Source organism: Nelumbo nucifera, chromosome 1 (assembly GCF_055504915.1).
Source record: "Nelumbo nucifera cultivar China Antique chromosome 1, China Antique-T2T, whole genome shotgun sequence".
Lineage (NCBI taxonomy): Eukaryota > Viridiplantae > Streptophyta > Magnoliopsida > Proteales > Nelumbonaceae > Nelumbo > Nelumbo nucifera.
Window position 1 is genome coordinate 140639439 of NC_142649.1, and position 19869 is coordinate 140659307.

Here is a 19869-nt window from a genome sequence, read left to right on the forward strand (position 1 = left end):
TTTCTATGTTTTGATATGGGGTTTATACTTGTTTCATGAAGATTATGGAAACTATTAGTTAAAGGTTATTATGAAACACCTAGGGGACTATCCTAGGGGAGTGCCCTGCGCCTAGGATAGATAGGCGCAGGACACTCCCCTATCACCTACCTTCACCTTGGTACCTTGAAAATTATGGTAATACACAGAGATTATAGGTAAAATCCCGCCAAGTGATGCAGCAATCTCATGCTAAATACTGTGACCCTTAATATAAAGGAGAGCTGACCGGAAAAAATCATACAAGGAAAAAACCATAATTACAAGCATACATCTTACTAAACCTGTATGATTAATAATTTTGGACAAAAGGCATTTGGAAGGATGAAAAATATACATGTTAAAAAATATGTAACACTTATCACCACTATACAATGGTTTTATGGCTATAAAAATGGATATAAGGATTATAGTTTAATGGAATGGAAATCTCTGAAATAGACAATGAAAAATATGAGTTTTGGCTCCAAGTGATTGGATGGATAAACTAACACATTTCCACCATCTCTTACGAAGTGTTAGTTAACAGTCTGTCCAATAACGAAATTTGTTCCAACTTGTGGATCAAGACAAGGAGACCCCTCTTACCCAACCTCTTCCTCATTTTCTCTGAAGTCCTTCCAACAAAAATTAATGATTTAACTCAAAGCTTCTGGTCGATAGGTGAATTATTGCAAGTAAAGTTTTCTTCAGTTCAAATATGCACCATAGGGAAAAAAATGTGGCAAAACCTATAAAAATTAAAGTGGTTAAAAAACATCCATTTATTTGGAAGGAAGGTACAAGAAAAGATGCTTCAATTATTTTGAGGAAAGAGTAGCAAACAAGTTAAGAAGGTGGCAGGGCTCTCTCAATCTCTCAAACAGGTAAAGAAGTGTGCCATAAGGTTGTGTGACAATCATTCCAACATATGTGATGTCTTATTTCTTACTTTCAAAACAATTCGTTGAGGGGGTTAGCAAAATGAAAAGGGGGGGAAGAAATGAAGGATCAAAGAAGATCAACTAGGTAAACATTGATAACAATAATATCAATTGGGTAAATTGGGGAAGAGTTTGAAAAATAAGCTGGATGGACGACTTGGCTTTAGGGATCCCCATTTGATAAAATGAGGGTGGGCCTTGGCACAACGGTTAGGTTGCTCCATTGTGACCTGGGTGACCAGGGTTCAAATCTTCGAAACAGCCTCCCTGTATGTGCGGGGGTAAGGCTGCATAAAAATCCTTAGTATTGAACTGGCTATCTTTGATTGGCTGGATGGGCTGCTTTGGATATTTGACTCCAGACACTAGTTCCTAGTTAAGTTGGTAATATTATCTTATCAAAAAATGAAACAACCTAGTGGAAATGACAACAATATCCTCATAAAGAAGCATTGGTGGGCTATTCGGTCCATTCCAGTCCAACCAAACATAAAAACCTTTCTTTGGAGATGTTGCTGCAATGCAATAGGAAGACATTTGCAAAAGAATGTACTATTGCTTACTTGCAAAATTTGCAAAAGGGATCTAGAATCAGTGACACATGCTCATTGTTTGGGGTTAAGAAGTCTGCGAGGCCTAAAGATGGATGTGTTGGATGCATATCCAGCCTTTAAGAGGTGGTTAAAGTCTGGGATCAATATGCTATCAGGAAAAATGTCTGCAAAAGAAATTTTGACTATGTTGGCTGCTTTGGAACATATGGAAAGCTAGAAACAATGAAGTTTTTAATGTTGTTGATCCAAATCCTATGATGCTTCTTTTATGTATGCAGGTTGAAACAGGACAGCAGATCAACTATGGAGAGAAACTTGCAAAACTATCCTCTAAGACTCTAAGTGGTAATTGAACCACTGAAGTCCATCTAATTCTTTTTGGATGCTGCCTCAATAAGGGTGATTCAAAGTAAACTCAGAAGGTGGTCTTAGTGAAAATGATATGGCTGCTTTTGGAGCACTAAGCAGAGATAGTCAAGGTTTTTCATAGCAGCAAAATGAGGAATGTGTAGAGCATCGTCCCCACCACAAGCAGATGCAAAATCTCTTTTTGAAGGTCTAACCCTGTCAAATAATTTGCTGCAGTAACATCATTTTAGAATATGGTACCTTAGAACCGGTTAATAGTTTATCCAAAAAGAACAAGGAATTGAAGAAAGGGCTAATCTATCTGGTCAAATATATTCTGTATCTAACAAAAGATATCCAGGTGGTTTTCAGTTTTGTGTCTCATGATTGCAACAAGGCTATTTACTTCATTGCACTGCATGGCCATATCTCAGCACGAATTCCATTTTATCTTTTCTGGCTCCTATTTGGATTCAAGACATTGTGTGAAGTCATAGAATCACTGCGTTGGTGACTAGTTCTGCTACTGTTTTTTCTTTTCTGTAGTTTCTTTCTCTTCTTTAGTTGTGCTTGTCTGGTGGTACCTTCAGTCTGCATTCTTGTTGGCTGTGTTGGTGCCGGTAATTGAATCACTGTTACTGTTAACTAGTTCCGCTACAAATTTTCTCTTCTGTAGTTCTATTTTCTCTCCTCCTCTACTTGTGTTTGTCTGGCATCTTCAGTGAGTCCTTGTTGGTCGTGTTGGTGCTGATAATTCCATGGTTTCTGCTTTGTTGGTTTTAATGAGTATATTTTCTCACCCAAAATTTAACATGTAACATCAACCGCAATTTTGGGATAAAAAAAGAGCCATTTCCTGAATAATCAATATAACATAAATCAATCCCTCATCTGCTGTAAAAGAAGAGAAAAGAAAGAAAAACAAAAAGAAGTAATATTGTTTTTTCCACATTGGCCGAAAACAACCTAGCAACTACTAATTACCTGACTTTTTGGATCCAAGAGCATCATACAACATCCTCAATTGGTCCCTAAACAAATCAACCCGCTTCAGGTACATCTAAATCTCTGCCATATGTAACTTCCTCCACCTCTCGTCCAATTCCTTCACCTTCGAGTTCCCCATCAAACCCAAACCTTCTTCCAAGATCCGACCCTGGCAATTCCGCAATTTTGCCAAGTCGAAAAGATTCCATTACACATGGGTACATAGAACAATTTATCTCTTCATCGGCCTTCACTGCGGCATTTGGGGCCTCTCCCGAAGAATTAACTTTTACTTGAGCCGAGCCCACAGCATTGTTAGCTTTCTGTTTCTTACCCGTTTTCCCATCATCAGTAGATTGATTATTACCAGCAGCATTATCTTCAGAACCCCATATCTTCTTGGACAATTCGAATACGTTGGATTCATGTGACTTAGAAAAAAGAGGGTCATTGCCCCCTTGCCCTCTGCCCACATTGGTCTTGTACTTCTTCTTTAATCGACGGATTTTATCAGCTAATTGGTTCTTATTTACATCAACGTGGAGTACTTTCTTGATGAACTCATGAAACCCAGCCATGTCAGTCCATGGGTCAGTGCTTTTCCTTGAGTAATCGATTATACCCTTCAAGATTATGATCTCGTCGTCCTCGCTCCACAACCTCTGAAACAATTGCTTCTTGGCATCGTCCCCAGACTTCTCAGTTTCTTCTACTTGGACCGACCCGTTCTCATCGGCGTCCGAGACCTTCTTCTTTTTATTCTTGAGGCCTCTGTTCCCCTCCTTATCAGCCTCCATGGGGCGTTTTTCTGTCGTGGTAGATCTTGTGGGGCTGTTCAATGCCGGAGAAGAAGCAGATCCTGGCTTCATCGGAGGCTTCTTGGGCTTGGGTGTGTCGTCCATAGGCTTTACGTTTGGATTGGCACCTCGAGCTGGCTGGTGGTGTTTTCCGGGTGATGGTTTAGAATCAGAACCGGACTCTTCTTGAGAATCGAACTCTTCATCATCGGAGGGATGGTGGGTTGACGGCCTGACACAGTATTTGGAGTGGGCGCAGATTTTCAAGTGGGATTCTTGGCAGAAACCTTCTCGTGTTCATCATATTCTTATATTCTTTGTCCTCTTTTTGTCAATCGGGTATTGTATCGGACATTTTAATGGTGTTGGGAAGCTGGGCCTATGTGTGAGGATTTTCAAGAAAAAATGCCAAGATAATTTTCATCACTGTTTTTCATGTATGTGCTCACAGTTAAGCATCTCATAGTATATATAGCAGTCAACTGTTGGGGGATATACATCAGTGGGGTCCTGATTTATGAGGCATGCCCGATTTTTCAATAAACGTCTAAACCAAACATTTATATATATAGGCGTTTGTCGAAATGCCTATGTAGATCTGATGTGACATCATTTTTTCAAAAAACAGCCACGGTTCCAAACATCCCCTTAGATAGGAATACATTTTGAAAACATATGGATATGAATAAAAGATATAAAATCATGTACATATGTTAGAAAATGATACCAATTTTGTAAATATATCAATTATACTAATTTTAAAAGTCAAAATAGCCACAAATAAAATATAAATATATAAAAAATATATTACTAATATAACAAGATACATAACTATCATACAATTTTATTGATAATCCAACAATCAATAGTCCAAGACTCATATTATATAGTTTTTACATAGTAAAAATGCACAAAACCATTATTATGTTAAACTCTATTAAGTCCAAGACACAAAATATATGTAATTATTATATTTTAATTACTATAGCAATTATTTTCTACTTTTACTTTTCAACATTAACAAAAACGTCAATTAAATATTTTGAAATGTTAGATAATATCAAAATTACTATCATATGAAATTTATAATTTTTCTAAGATACATATATTATTATCATATTTTTACTTTTAATCTTAACTAAAAGTATATCAAAATTATTAAAATTTCTAAGATACATATCATATGAAATTCATAATTTTTAATTATTAAAGTAGTGATTCCATTACTAACATTTTTATTTTCTATAGTTTTTTCTGAAATAACAAATCATTTTTATATAAATTTAAATTAGTGGGTTTGATAAATTCAATTTAATATTATATTTTTAAATATTTTGTAAACAAAATTTTTATTTTTTAAATAATAAATATGTTGTTTTTAATCTAAATTAAAATATCAATGAATAATTTATAAACAAATATTAAAATTTGAAGATACATATAATGTACAAATTTATGAAATTTAAGTACTAAAATAATTATATATTATTAATATTTCTATTTGTATAAATTTATTAAGAGTAAAAAACAATTTTTCATATAAATATAAATTTGATAGATTGTTTACTTCATTAATGTTTATAAAATAATAAATTTCAATATTATTTATTATTTTTAGTTAAAATTATTAAACATAAACATAAAGTATTTGTCTAGGTTCATGTTAATGATGAAATCAATAAAGTGTATTTTATTTCACTTGATATCACAAGTTGAATGATGGCATTGTGGCTTAGAATGTTAGTGCCTAGTGGCATAGGTGCCATGACTTGAGTTTGAATCTTTGTAAGAGTGCTTTTTAAACAAGACAAGAGATGCATGCATATCAGTCATGTGTCGAAATGTATTGGTCTGTATTGGCTATTCTTCTTCAACTTTCCTTGGTTCCTCCTCTTCTTCTACATCTTCGGACAAGGAAGAGGAATGTGGTGGATTGTCAAGAAGTGATGAGCGTTTCGGAGACATCTTCCCTCATGAGAAAATAAAGGGTCTGAAGTCTGAATCGAGGAGAGAAAAACGGTAAAGGACTAAAAACCTCCCCTAATATTAATGCTAAAACCTAAGGCCTCCCCTCTCCTTTTTAAATGGACTAATAGCTCCCCTATTATTTGATGACATCAGACAAAATCTTCTGTCGGTTAGGATTCCATCAAAACACCGCATGTGACGTTAAGTGTGCGTTAAATATTCCCCAAAAACCCAAGTTTGCCCCTTAAGTTTAGGCTTCAACTACCTGTATGAATTTTATTGGACAAAGAGCTACTTCTCACAAAGACTCACTGCTGCCGACGTTTAATTCATCGTTGCAAAAGTATTAAGGTCTCTTTTCTAAGTTATTTATCCCGGTAAATACAGTTATTTGGGTAAGTTTTTCCTGTGAAACACTTACTCAGGTAAGTGTATTTATCCATTTCTTTTATTTGTTGTGTAAATAAGGCAATGACCATTTTAGTCATAAAAATTCATTATTAAAAAGAGTATTTTTGTCCCATTCAAGTGTTGGCAACTTTCCCTCTAAGTGGGAAAGTTATTTATCCACCTAGGAAAGTGATACCCAGGAAAATAAATTTTTCCTTATCCCCACATGAATCTGAAAAAAGAACATGGGATTCTTGATCAATAGGAACCAAAATCCCATTGACCAACTTTCCCCCTTTCAAAATCTGAAAGAAGAACACCCCCTAAATATTAATAAAGAAAACCATTGCTTTGTGCCATGCTTCCCTCGTCATATTCCCCAATTTTCTTTTTCAGCCTTTCTACAGCCAAAACCCTGTTTGTCTCCCTAGCTTTAAGCAGTTCTATTCCTCCCATCAGGAGCAAGCACAATACTCTTAAAGTTGCAAGAAAATCAACCGACTCCAAGTAGAACAAGTGAAAACAGTATATAGTTCTTGGAGTATTCGATTATTGTAAACAAATTAAAAAGTCAATTTTAGAATTTATAGAAAAAATATAGAGTACACACAAAAGTAAATGCAAATATTTGAATTTTAAAGTTGATCTAGAAGCTGTGATATATGCAAGAGTTGATGAGAAGCAGACAACCATTGATGCATAGGAAGCTTTGAGGAGAAGCAAACAACATGATCCCTCTAGCTCCAATTCCTCGAGGAATTCAATCACCATGCAATATTTTCTTCAACTTTTGAAATTTATGTTTTAACAATTTAATCTGAAAATAAGGCCAATAAATATACTCACCATGATTTAATACACAACTTGCATGTCATACCCCCTGCTGCACTTTTTCTGTTAATTTTTCTCCTCCGTTCACCTCTTAGATCTCCATTTTAACCTCAGATCAATAAAAAAAAATTCAATATACGAGACTAGGAGACTTTGGCAGTAGAGAGGGATGGAAGGAGAAACTTGCGATTAGAGAGAAAGAAAACACAAATTCTCTGATTTTGCCCGACTGTAGAGAGGGAGGGAAGGAGACACATTACCCTTCAATTTTAAGTTATACTATTTATTTTATTTAAATTAGTATTTTATATATATTTTACCCTTTTTTACATATTGAGGATAACGGTGATGGGACACAAATTCTCTACTTTAAACCCAACATTAATCTATCAAGGGCATGTTTGTCTTTTTGATCATTTTGTTAAACATAACAATAAAACGTTTGACAGGGAAGGTAATAGTCCATTTTGAAAATATAGGAGAGGGTTTAATTCTTTTACCCAAAAAATAAATGTTTAAGGAGAGAAATATAAGGAAGCACAGATATATGTAAGGTTTTTGGAGCTCATATGTAAAAAATTTTAAAGGGAAAAAAACTGATTAATACCCAATACTTTGGGCCTAGTGCCACTTTGGTCCTTGAACCTTAAAACGTAACAATTCAGTATTCAAACTTTCAAAATGTGCTAATCCAGTATTTGTCGTTAACCAGCCGTTAAGTGGCATGTGAAAAGAGACAAGTGCCCTTCGGGTGTCATCTAATTTTCTTTATCAACTAATGCTGCGCAATCCAGACACTCCTAGTTGGCAGATGACTGGCTCCTCGCTGGCGACGGACAATACCTGAGAAGAGAGCGGTGAAGGATTCCCGGGGGACTTGCTCGGTGGGAATACTCTGATGCTTAAGTTAGAACGCTGGAGAAAATAGTAAAGAGTGTAAAGAAGGCTAAAAGTGTAGGTCGCGCTAGATCACTGTGTTAGCTCAAGAGAAAGTTTGAGATATTCAAGTTATGATATCAGATATTCGAGAGAGCCCTTCCCTTCAACTAGGGGGCTCTTATATATGAGCGTTCTTGTCAAATCGGGCGTAACCGCCACTGGACCTCTGTCGCAGCCGTTATCTGCCAGGGTTGCGCAGGTAACCATTGTAGTGTACTACCCAATCGGATGAGTGACACGTCCCGGAAGGACAGACATGTCACCACCTGTCAAGAGATGTGGGCGCAGACTTGTCGGGCTGGCAGGGACTGCGCTATCGGTCAGGAGACGTGGCGCAGTCTGACGGGTACGGTCTTGTCAGATAGAAGCTTCCTGAAAACATTGCATCGCTTAGTAGCGAGCTGCCTTGTAGCGAGCTATCTTGTCGCGAGCTGCCTTGTAGCGAGCTATCCTGTCGCGAGCTACTTTGTAGCGAGCTCCTGAGGGTACTACAGGGTGATTCCTCTTGAAGTGGCCCTTGAGGTAGTTCTTTTGCCTAAGTATTGGAGTGAGCTGGGGTAGACTTGTCTTGGAGTATTCCCTTTTAGTATATCGGGGGTCCTCAAGCTCATTCTATAGCGAGTTGTGACGTAGCGAGCTGTCCTGCGGGCTCATTACTTAGTCGCGGTAAGGCTATTATGCTGAGTTGTTACTTGTGCTGAGTCATGTTCACGTGTCACCGTCTTAAGGGGTCGGGTCAAATTATCCTCCATCAATTTTCCCCACTCCTCCGGCTAAGGGTGCCACCTTAGTGTGAGGAGTTCATGAAGTGTGACGGGTGGATTTGACCCGAAGTTCAAACTTGATTGACTAATCGCATTAAATGCGCGCACAGAAGTCAGGGGGTCTCTAGACCTTTTGAGTGCCAAAAAGAACGTGCAGAAGCGGCTCTCAATTCTGGAAGGCGTGCAGCTGTCATTACCTTAATCATGGGAGACGTGCAGCCAATCACATTTCGGTTTTAGAAGACGTGCGGTTAGCTTGACTGCGAACCGTCAAATCTGTCTCAATCCTAGCCGTCGATTTGAGGGCACAGTGGCTATAAATAGGAGGGCCCCAGGCCTCATTTCTCTTATGCTAACTTGCCTTGCCTTCAGAGTCTGAGGTCGCGTCTTCATCTAGTTGCCCAATCTCTCCTTCTACTCACACCGTCTTTTCGGTTCATTTCTTCCCTAGTGAGTCTCATCATTTTGTCAGTATGTCTGGGTATCAGTACCATGTCTTTTCCCGGGATGAAGACCAAGATGACGCCCCCTCGAGCTTAGGGGGAGCTTGGGAGCAGGCTCTGGAAGCTCGGGAGGCCTTGGGCGAAACTGCTTCTACCTCTCGGGGCAAGGAGCCAGATAGCTTTGGTCCCTCCTCCATGTCAATGGAGAGACTTAGGACCTTACTTCTCTAATTTAACCTCCCTAGAGATCTTGTCTATAGCCTTCCTTCCGATAACTATCCATGGGAGCATGGTCCCAATTAGATAGTGATTTTTCAGGAGAAGCTCATCGCCGGCCTCTGTCTTCCTCTGCACCCTCTAATAGTGGAGGTTTTGTATCACTTCAACGTCACTATTGACCAGCTTCACCCCAACTCCATTCGCAATGTAGTTGGGACTATTTCTTTATTTTATGAGTACTGTCTCCCCCTCAACCATGACATCCTCTCCACCATCCTCTGCATCAAGAATGCTTCTCCCGAAGTGCCTCCAGAAAGGCGTTCCTACTATTTTTCTCCCCGCTGCGGCTTCAAGCTCTTATACGAGCTGCCGAACAGGATCCTGGCCTAGAAGCGGGACAATTTTGTTGTTCGCAACCCCGAAGGGTGGCCCTTCCCAACTCATTGGAGGGCTGCCATCCAGGATTCAGGGGTTGAGTTGGACCCCGAAGTTCGGAAAACGCTGTAGTCCTGGGCAGCATTTGGCTTCCATTGGTCGGACTACTTGACTAAGGAGAAGCTCGCGCAAGCCAGTCTGAGCGCGGGTAGGTTTCCTTTTCGGTCGCGTAGTGCCTTGTAATTTTTTTTTATTGGACTAACACCTTGTGATTTTTTGGCAGCCGCCATGTCTGGTGTTAACACACGCCGCCTTGTGTCTAGCAACCAGAAGCGCAAGGCCAAGAGGTCGTGTCCTGACCAAGCCTCTACTTTTGGGGGTGTTGAGTTCGAGTCTGTTGACCCGGTCTTCCCTTCTCCACCACTTGAAGTTCCACCAGTCCCATTCGAGGGAGTCTCCACGGAAGGTGGCACAAAAGGGCCCGAGCTCCCGGCATAAGGGCAGTTTCCTTCGTCTAGGCCATCCTGCCCCTTCCCCTTCCCTTAGTTCCCTAACGGAAACTGGGAGGGTGTTAATGACTACATCGTGGCTGCACGAAAGAGCCGAAGGGCGGTCTGCCACGAGGAGGTCGCTAGTTGGGGAGAGATGGACCCCAAGGAGCTCGCTAGGTTTGCCTCCGCCCACTACATGGTGGTAAGTGTCCTTTCTCTTCCTTCTTTCTCTTTATTTATTTATTTTTTTTCTTGACCCTAGTCTCTTGTTGGCAGGTGAACTCTGCCATCCAAGCCATGGCCCTCCAGACCAACATCCACTCCGACGATTCTCGTGCTCAGAGGTCAACCATGCAGAAGCTCAAGGACAACCTCGATCGGGCCTGAGGTGAAGTCCTTCAGGCTCAAAAGGGGAGCGAGGCCTAGGAGCTGCTCATCCGGGACCAAGAGGCGCAGATCGCCCGACTATATGAGGAGAGTGTTCGCTACAGGGAGGAGTCGTCGAGGGTGACGACGGAGAGGGAGTTTCTTCGCCAGCAGATTCTAGACTTGGAGTCCACGCTTCAGGACCGAACTCGGAACTTCGACACCATGGTGGAGGCTGAGCGGGCTAAGGCGGTGTGGGACTTTAAGGACTCCCAGGAGTATCACGACCTCCAGGTGGAGTATGGCTCGAGCTCCTACCGCTCTAGATTTAAGCTCTACCACTGGTTGGTCTGCAAGAATTTCTCTAGGCTCAACCTCGACGGCATAACGATGAAGGGTCTGGATCCTGAGACGACGGACCTAGCGGAGGAGGAGGAGCCTGACTCTCCGGAGGATGAGGATGAGGTGGAGGCGGTGGTTCTCGGGTGTCAGAACCCGGTTTTTAAATATCTTTCTCTTGGGCGATTGGGCCCTTATTTTACTTTTGTTGAACTCTTCCCGGTCTATTAAGCCCGATTTTTTATTAGAAATGGAACTTTTATCTTTTTTCGCTAAGTATGGTATGCTCTTTATTTTCTACTGAAGCAACTTTGTCACTCGAGCTGTTAGAGCTACATACCCGAAGTAGGATTTTTCGGTAGCTGTTACCCCGAGTTGTCCCTTGGTGCTTGAGGTATTTTTATAGCATGTCCCGAAGTAATTATCACGTATGCCTGAACTATATGTTCACAGGTCATTCCTTGATGGGTTCAACCAGTGTACCGAGATGAGCTATGCTTCACAGGGCTCACACCCGAGCTGCCTACACCTCTGGTACTTAATACTTAGCCTTCGCTAATGAAGCGGTTGGGTCTTTCACAATGTCGAGGTCTTAGTTAGCTCGGTGTTTTAGCCCTTAGGCTGAGGGAGTGACTTATAGTCCACTCTTGGAGTTCGCCTATGCCACGGAGGCGACGAGATCTTATTGCGATGAGGTCTACGTTAGCTCGATTTTGGCCCTTAGGCTTTGAGAGTGACTCATGGTCTACTCAGTAGTTCGCCCATGCCATAGAGGCGACTGAATCTTATTGCGCCGAGGTCAATGTTAGCTTGGCATTTTGGCCCTTAGGCTTTGAGAGTGACTCGTGGTCTACTCAGTAGTTCGCCCATGCCATAGAGGCAACTGGGTCTTATCGCGCCAAGGTCAATGTTAGCTCGGAATTTTGGCCCTTAAGCTTTGAGAGTGGCTCGTGGTCTACTCAGTAGTTACAGGTAATATTGGCTTAAGTTGACATCCATGCCCGGGGTACTTGTTTCCCTTCTACGGTTTTGAGCTCGTATGTTCCTTCCCCGAGCACCCGCTTCACTTGGTAGGGTCCTTCCCAATTCGGTTCAAGCTTGCCAACACTGGGCTCAGGTACCATAACTTTACGAAGGACCAGGTCGCCAATGCGGAGGTTCCACTTCTTGACCCTGGCGTTATAGTACCGAGCTACTCTTTGTTGGTAGGCTGCGGTCCAGATATATGCGAGGTCCCTTACTTCGTCGAGTAGGTCAAGGTTGGTACGTAGCTCGTCTTCGTTTGCCATGTCATCATACGCTTCTAGTCGTAGCGAGGGAACCTCGATCTCAGCTGGGATGACTGCTTTTGTGTTGTAGGTGAGGTAGAAGGGGGTTTCTCCTGTGGAAGTCTTTACTATAGTTCGGTAAGCCCATAGAACATTGGGTAGCTCATCTGCCCATAGTCCTTTAGCTCGGTCTAACCGTGCCTCCAGTCCACGGAGGATGGTTCTGTTCGTGACTTCTGCTTGACCATTTTCTTGAGGGTGTGCGACTGAAATGAAGTTCTATCGGATCCCCATGTCTTGGCACCAGTTCTGGAATTTAATATCCTCGAACTGCTTACCGTTATCAGAAATCAGTACCCGAGGTAACCCAAAATGTCACACTATATTTTTCCAAAAGAAGTTTTGTATGTTTCGAGCTGTGATTGTCACGAGAGGTTCAACTTCTACCCACTTGGTGAAATAATCCACTGCTACCACTAAGAATTTCCTCTGGCCTGTTGCTGGTGGAAACAGTCCGAGTATATTGATGCCTTACTGTGCGAAAGGCCACAGGCTGGTGAGATACTTGAGGTCAACATCAGGCTGATGGTGGATATTGGCATGCTTCTAGCACTTGTCACACTTTTTGACGAGCTTAATAGCATTTGCTTTCATTGTTAGCCAGTAGTACCCCTGTTGTAGCGCTTTTTGGGCTAAGGTCCTGCCCCCCAAGTGTCCACCGCACAGGCCCTCATGAGTGTCGCGGAGCATGAGCTCGGCTTCGGAAGGTCGCAAGCAGCGCAGGTAGGGGAGCGTGTAGGATCTTCGGTACAGCCGTTCGTCTATCATGACATATTTGGCCACCGGATGCTCTACCCTTCTGGCGGCATTGGGATCTACAGGGAGGGTCTCGTGTAGCAGGAAGTTCGCAAGCGGATCGATCCAGCTCGGCTCTGCTTGGATGACAGGAGCGATCTCTTCTGCCCCCTCGAGAATGCTAGGCCGAGACAGGTTCTCTATGTACACGGTTCTCATGGTATTATCACTAGTGCTGGCTAACCGGGACAGGGCGTCGATCTCAGCGTTCTCCGACCTCGGGATTTGCCTGATGAAGTGTGACTGCAAGTTGAGCAGAACCTCTCTTACTTTGGCTAAGTAGGCAATCATAGTTGGTTCGCGAGCTTCGTATTCGCCTGTGACTTGATTGACCATGAGTTGGGAATCGCTGCAGATGACAATATGCTTGGCTTTCACTTCTTCGGCTAGAGCCAGCCCAGCTATCAACGCTTCGTACTCCGATTCATTGTTGGATGCCGCAAACTCGAAGCATAGTGCGTACTCCAACTTTGTGCCACTTGGGCCGTACAGAACAATTTCGGCTCCACTACCCTGTTGGTTCGAGGAGCCATCTACGTGAAGGATCCGGGGCTCCTCATCCTAGTTCGCGCTTGGCCTCACTAGGAGAGATGCCGCACTGGCTGCTACCTCACGGTGCTCGGACTCAACCGGCCTGGGGACTTCGGAGCTGAAAGTGCATTCCAAGACGAAGTCTGCTAAGGCTTGGGCCTTGATAGCAGTTCGCGGCTTGTATTGGAGGTCATACTCGCTGAGCTCAACGACTCACTTCGTCAGTCGACCAGAGACCTCGAGCTTGAGCGGAACTTGCCTCAGAGGTTTGTTGGTGATGACGACAATAGTATGAGCTTGGAAGTATGGACTAAGCTTTCGGGTTGCAATAACTAGTGCATAGGCCAACTTTTCTATCTCCGGATATCTCATCTCTGCTCCCTACAACACTTTACTAACATAGTAGATAGGTCGTTGGACTCGATCTACCTCTTTTATTAGTATCGAGCTGACCACTTCATCACTTGCTGAGAGGTATAGCTCTAAAACATCGCCCTGCTCGGGCCGGGTTAAGACCAGTACGCTAACGAGGTACTTTTTGAGCTCATCAAACGGGAGCTGACAATTTTGGGTCCATTCAAACCCTTTGCTTTTAATTGCTTTAAAGAAAGGTAGGCAGTGGTCTGCCGACTTGGACATGAAGCGGCTCAGAGCAGCTATTCGGCCATTCAGCCTCTGAACCTCCTTCACTTTTTGGGGTGGTCTCATGTCTAGGATGGCCTTTACTTTGTCCGGGTTAGCCTCAATGCCACGCCGGTTAATGATGTACCCTAGGAACTTATCCAAGGTGATGCCAAAGGCACACTTATTCGGGTTCAACTTCATGTTAAATCTACGAAGAATTTCAAAAACTGAATGCAAATCTTGTATTAATTCATGCGAAAACTAGGTTTTGACGACCATGTCATCTACATAGCACTCTATTTTTCGGCCAATCAATGGCTCAAACAACTTATTTACAAGTCTTTGAAAGGTTTTGACGCCAAAGGGCATGACCTTGTAGCAGTACAGGCCAAGTTCGGTTATGAAGGCAGTCTTTTCTTCATCAGTCGGGTCCATCCTAATCTGGTTGTAGCCCGAATGGGCGTCTAGAAAGCTCAGCAACTCATGCCCCGAGGTCGCATCCACCAGACGATCGATCTTGGGGAGTGGGAAGCAGTCCTTTGGGCAAACTCGGTTCAGGTCGGTGTAGTCGACGCACATGCGCCATTTACCGTTAGCCTTTTTTACCAGAACGGGGTTGGCCACCCCACTCGGGTAATGGACTTCCATGATAAAATCGGCTGCAAGGAGCCTCTCGACCTCCTCATCGACTGCCCTCCATCGCTCTGGGGATAGGTTGCATTTCTTCTGTCTAACGGGCCTGACTATAGGATCAGTATTAAGCTTATGAGTGATAATGTTAGGGTTTGTGCCGGGCATTTCTACCGCAAACCATGCAAAAACATCTAAATTTTCAAGTAAGAAGCGTACCAGTTTAGATCGCAGAGGCTCCTCAATGGAACTGCCGATTTGAAGCGTTCGGGTTGGGTCCTCCGTCGATGCCGGGATGGAGATGATCTCTTCTGTGGGTGCAACTCACTCTTCGCTCTGCTCCGTAGGTCACTCCAGCTCGAGGTCGTCGACCACCTTGGCTTTCCCTTTAAGGGCAGCAACGTAGCATTTGTGAGACTCAAGCTGGTCACCTCGCGCTATCCTGATTCCGAAGTCCGTGGGGAACTTCATGGCCAAGTAGTAGGTGGATATCACAACTCGTAAGGCATGGGTGATCGACCGACCTACTATGACATTATACGGGGAGGGGGTTGCGACCACTAAGAGGTCGTGGTTGAGCCTCACTATGCTAGGCCAAGTGCTGATTTCCATAGGTACTGTGATCCTTCCCAGGGGCCTGACTTCCTTTGCTGAAGCCTACCGGGGGAGTGTTCGCGGGCTTCAAGTCACTCTCTTGGAGCTGAAGTTGGTCGGTGGCTGCTTTGAAGAGGATGTCTGTTGAGCTGCCTGAATTGACGAGGAGGCGCCTGACTTCAAAGTCATTGATCTTCATCTTTATGACGAGCACGTCATCATGGGGGTAGTGGACCCCGTGCGTGTCATCTTCTGTGAAGAATATTGGGTCTTCCATCCTTGGCCGCTTCGGGGGGTTCTGCTCCTCCCTGGCAGCTCACGAGCTGATGTCCGAGCTGCGGCTGAGGTGCAGTCCACCACAATCGATCCTCCGACTATCACGTGGATGGTCCCCCGAATTGGTTTCTCTTCGGGGGGCTGCTTCTACGGTTGTTCTGCCTGCCTGCTGGACTCGGGAGCTTCTCTACTCTGCTCTCCCTGCCGACCTGCTTTATTATTATTATTATTATTATTATTATTATTATTTTGTACAAAATTTCTCAGATACCCGCGACGGATGAACTCCTCTATCTCGTCGCGGAGGTTTTTATAATTCTCGGTGCTGTGACCGTGATCTTTATGAAAACTATAATTCAAATTTTTATTTCTAACATTAGGGTTTGCTTTCAGCCGAGGTGGCCACTTCACATACGGGGCATCCTTAATCACCATGAGGATCTCGACCCGCTTTGCGTTGAGGGGCGTGTAGTCCCTTTCTGTTGCTGGAGCTCGGAAAGGAAGATTTGGCTTTGGCCCCCGAGCTTGGTCCTTCTTCTTCTTGTTGTCACCCTGAGTTGAGGGCTCTGGTTCCCTTTTCCTTTTCTCGAGGGCCTGCTCACCCTTCTGGTTGATCTCTTCCTCCGTCCCGATAAACCAATCTGTGTGCTTGAGGAACTCAGTCACGATCTTGGGTTGATTGACGACAACATGCCACTTGAACTCTTTGTGGGTAATACCTCGCTTGGCTGCAGTGAGGCGAACTGCGGGGTCCAGATCGGGTATCTGTAGACAAGCGTCATTAAACCGCTTGACGTAACTCCGAATGGACTCCCCTTCCTTTTGAACTATGCCGAGGAGACTTTCTTGAGTTCTTGGGCACTTCTTGCTGGTGACAAAGTGGGAGGTGAAAACTTGCATGAATTGCGCCCAGCTTCTTATCGAGCCGGGCGCGAGGTTTCAGTACCATGTGCGGGCTGCCCATATGAAGGTGGTGGAGAAGGCCATGCACATGCAGGATTCACTGGCCCTTGCTAGGTGCATCTGGGACTGAAAGGCGTCCACCTGAACATTCGGATAGAAGGATCCATCATACTTGTCCAATGGAGGGAGCTTGAAGTCTCTTGGCATGGGGACAACAAGAAGTTCTGGAGACAATGGGGAAGGAACTGAGAGGAGAGGAGTAACTTTTACTTCACCTGAGCTCACCTCCTCTTTACCTTTGAGCTCGGGCGAGACACAGGTAGCAGTTCAGCGAGCTCGCCGGCGTCTTCGCTGCTGCTTTGCTGGCTCAGCGTTGGTGCTGCTTGCTTCAGTGTTATTGAGCTCGATGGGCTCAGACTCTTGGTGGTAGCTCTGAACTGAAGGGCCCTGCCTGGTGTTTGTGGCTAGGACCTCAAACGGATTTTCTGCGAGTGGGAGCTCAAACAGCGAGTGTTGGGGCGATACGAGCTTGGCTGGCTGGGAGGCCCCCAACCTGCCCACAGGCTGTAAGGCGGGGGTGGCTGGCCTCTCCTTTTTGCCATGGGAAGAGGCTTGGCTCTTGGAGAAATCCTGGGCCTGAGAGGCTTCTCCCTGGCGAGGTTGTTCGCTCTGGCAGGAGGGCTTGGTTTGCTTCGTGGCCGGGTGCCTAGGAGGGAGTGGCTGCTGGGCTTGAGGCAAGGAAGGGAACTGCTGCTGATACTGGTACTGAGAGACCTGATGCAACACTTGTTGCTGGTAGAGTTGGAACTGCTGGAACTGCTGCATTTGAGCTTGCATGGCTCGCATGCATTGCACTAAGTCTTCCAACTGATTTTGGTTGGTCACTGGAGGCACAACTGAAGGTTCAGCAAAGGTCGCTCCAACCGTGGAAGGGAGTGGAGCGTTCACGGGTGCCACTGTAAGAGGCCTGTTTAGGCTGGGGATCCCATCCACAGAGAGGGGAACGGTGAACTGTCTGATACAGATAGTGGGAAGTTGGGGTAGCTTTCCAGAAGCGTTCTGGTTGGCACCACGCCCGGCATTGTTGGAGGAGGCCATGAATGCTAAGTTCTCGAAAGGAAAATGTAGAAACTTAGAGGAAGGATTTTTTGAAGCGTTTCCCACAGACTGCACCAAATGATGTTGCGCAGTCCAGGCACTCCTAGCTGGCAGTTGACTGGCTCCTCGTTGGCGACGGACGATACCTGAGAAGAGAGCGGTGAAGGATTCCCGAGGGACTTGCCTGGTGGGAATACTCGGATGCTTAAGTTAGAACGCTGGAGAAAGTAGTAAAGAGTGTAAAGAAGTCTAAGAGTGTAGGTCGCGCTAGATCTCTGAGTTAGCTCGAGATATTCAAGATATGATATCAAATATTCGAGAGAGCCCTTCCCTTCAACTAGGGGGCTCTTATATATGAGCGTTCTTGTCAAATCGGGCGTAATCGCCACTGGACCTCTGTCACAGCCGTTATCTGCCAGGGTTGTGCAGGTAACCGTTGCAGTGTACTACCCAATCGGGTTAGTGACACGTCCCGGAAGGACAGACATGCCACCACCTATCAAGAGACTTGGGCGCAGACTTGTCGGGCTGGCAGGAAATGTGCCATCGGTCAGAAGACGTGGCGTAGTCTGACGGGTACGATCTTGTCAGATAGAAGCTTCCTGAAAACATTGCGTTGCTTAGTAGCGAGCTAACTTGTAGCGAGCTATCTTGTCGCAAGCTACTTTGTAGCGAGCTCCTGAGGGTACTGCGAGGTGATTCTTCTTGAAGTGGCCCTTGAGGCAGTTTTTCTGCCTAAGTATTGGAGCGAGCTGGTTATCCTAGCTCGCGAGCTGGGGTAGACTTGTCTTGGAGTATTCCCTTTTATTACATTGGGGGTTCTCGAGCTCATCCTATAGCGAGCTCTTCCTATGGCGAGTTGTGACGTAGCGAGCTGTCCTGCGGGCTCGTTACTTAGTCGTGGTGAGGCTGTTGTGCTGAGTTATTACTTGTGCTGAGTCATGTCCACGTGTTACCGTCTCAAGGGGTTGGGGCAAATCATCCTCTATCATCAACCATCCAAATGCCCTTCTCAAAACTAAAATACTATTCATCATCTTCTTCCTCAATAGTTCTATCTCTAGCGTTGCTTTCCCCAACAAGCAACCCATGAGGGTGTATGGTAGCCTATGGAATGTAGACGATTGGGACGAAAGGTGGGCTTGTGAAAACTAATTGGTCGCAAGCACCCTCATCTCTCTCTCTCTCTCTCTCTCTCAAGCAATCTTTCTTCAAGATCTGATTTGGGTCACAAAGCATTGTTTCAAATCGGACATGTCATCATGTAATATAAATAAATGACAAATTACTAACGACAGGTACTAAATTGGCATGTTTTGAAAGTTCAAATACTTGATTGTCACATTTTAAAGTTCAGAGACCAAAGTGGCACTAGGCTCAAAATATAAGGTACTAATCGAGAATTTTCCCTTTTTAAAACGAAAGGTTAGAGAAATTTAGAGAATGACCGTAGAGACCGTTTTTCGATTGCATGTTCTTTTGTGTTTTGAACACACGAAAAGCATGTGGATTAGGCCCATTAGGAGTGCAAATCGACCGTTGGTTGGGCTAAACTGGATTTATATGCTTAACCCAAGTCTTCAAAAAAGGGTGCTTACTTGTATATTTGTATATTTTTATTTATGAGAAAATATTCCCAACCCGCAACTACAAGTGGCTCTTGGTACGGTGTGAGCATTGTTTTGTGAGGATCAATCTTGAGGTGAAGTTTAAGTTATTCAACCCAGGCCCAGTTCTCACTCGGCTTGAATTGAGCTTGGGGTGGTTAATTAGTTCATACTAAAAGTTGATAAGAATGCAAGGTGCCAGGAGTTGGTTGGGAGGAAGGTCTTGTAGTGGTCATAATAGAGATTTGGGATCGAATCTTGCCTGCACTTGGGTTAGGGGATGGGCTGCTCCCCGTTGTGTAGCCCCTTCAAAAGAAATAAAAAAAATAAAGGTTGATAAAAACATGTATGTGTCTATATAATAATTGTTATTAGTGAACAAATATCTATGGATTCATTGCTAGTTTTAGTCTATTTTAGCTCCTTACAAATTTTTGTCTTAGGTGGATATGATGCTAATTAACCTTCTTCAAGGTCTAAACTTGAATTCTTAGATGTCTATTTCTCACTTTTGTTATGTTTTTTGTGATATTTTTTTTATCCAATTATATTACAAATTTAAAGACCTTTTGCAATAAAGTGATTGGCAAAAAGCCTATCGTACATATTGTCACATGTCTCTATTGCTAATTTAAGTTTTTTTTATTGTTTAAGTATCAAATTATTAATTTAGCTATTCATTTTACTAGGTGATTTTCTAAAGCAAATAA

General features: G+C 43.8%; 1 protein-coding gene across 1 annotated transcript; it reads right to left on the reverse strand.

The window, feature by feature from the left end:
• Nucleotides 1–2584: 2584 nt before the first annotated feature.
• LOC104585754 (putative transcription factor At5g28040) lies at nucleotides 2585–4064 on the reverse strand. Its single transcript, XM_010242732.3, has 2 exons — nucleotides 2849–4064; nucleotides 2585–2720 (listed from the first exon to the last, which is right to left on the reverse strand). The coding sequence occupies exon 1, from the start codon at nucleotides 3751–3753 to the stop codon at nucleotides 2905–2907; it is 849 nt and encodes a 282-aa protein (XP_010241034.1). The 5' UTR covers nucleotides 3754–4064; the 3' UTR covers nucleotides 2585–2720; nucleotides 2849–2904.
• Between the last annotated feature and the right edge of the window lie 15805 nt (nucleotides 4065–19869).

Excerpts from the sequence above, each read along its gene's own strand:
- LOC104585754 (XM_010242732.3), bottom strand. The coding sequence starts at position 3,753 with ATGGACGACACACCCAAGCCCAAGAAGCCTCCGATGAAGCCAGGATCT.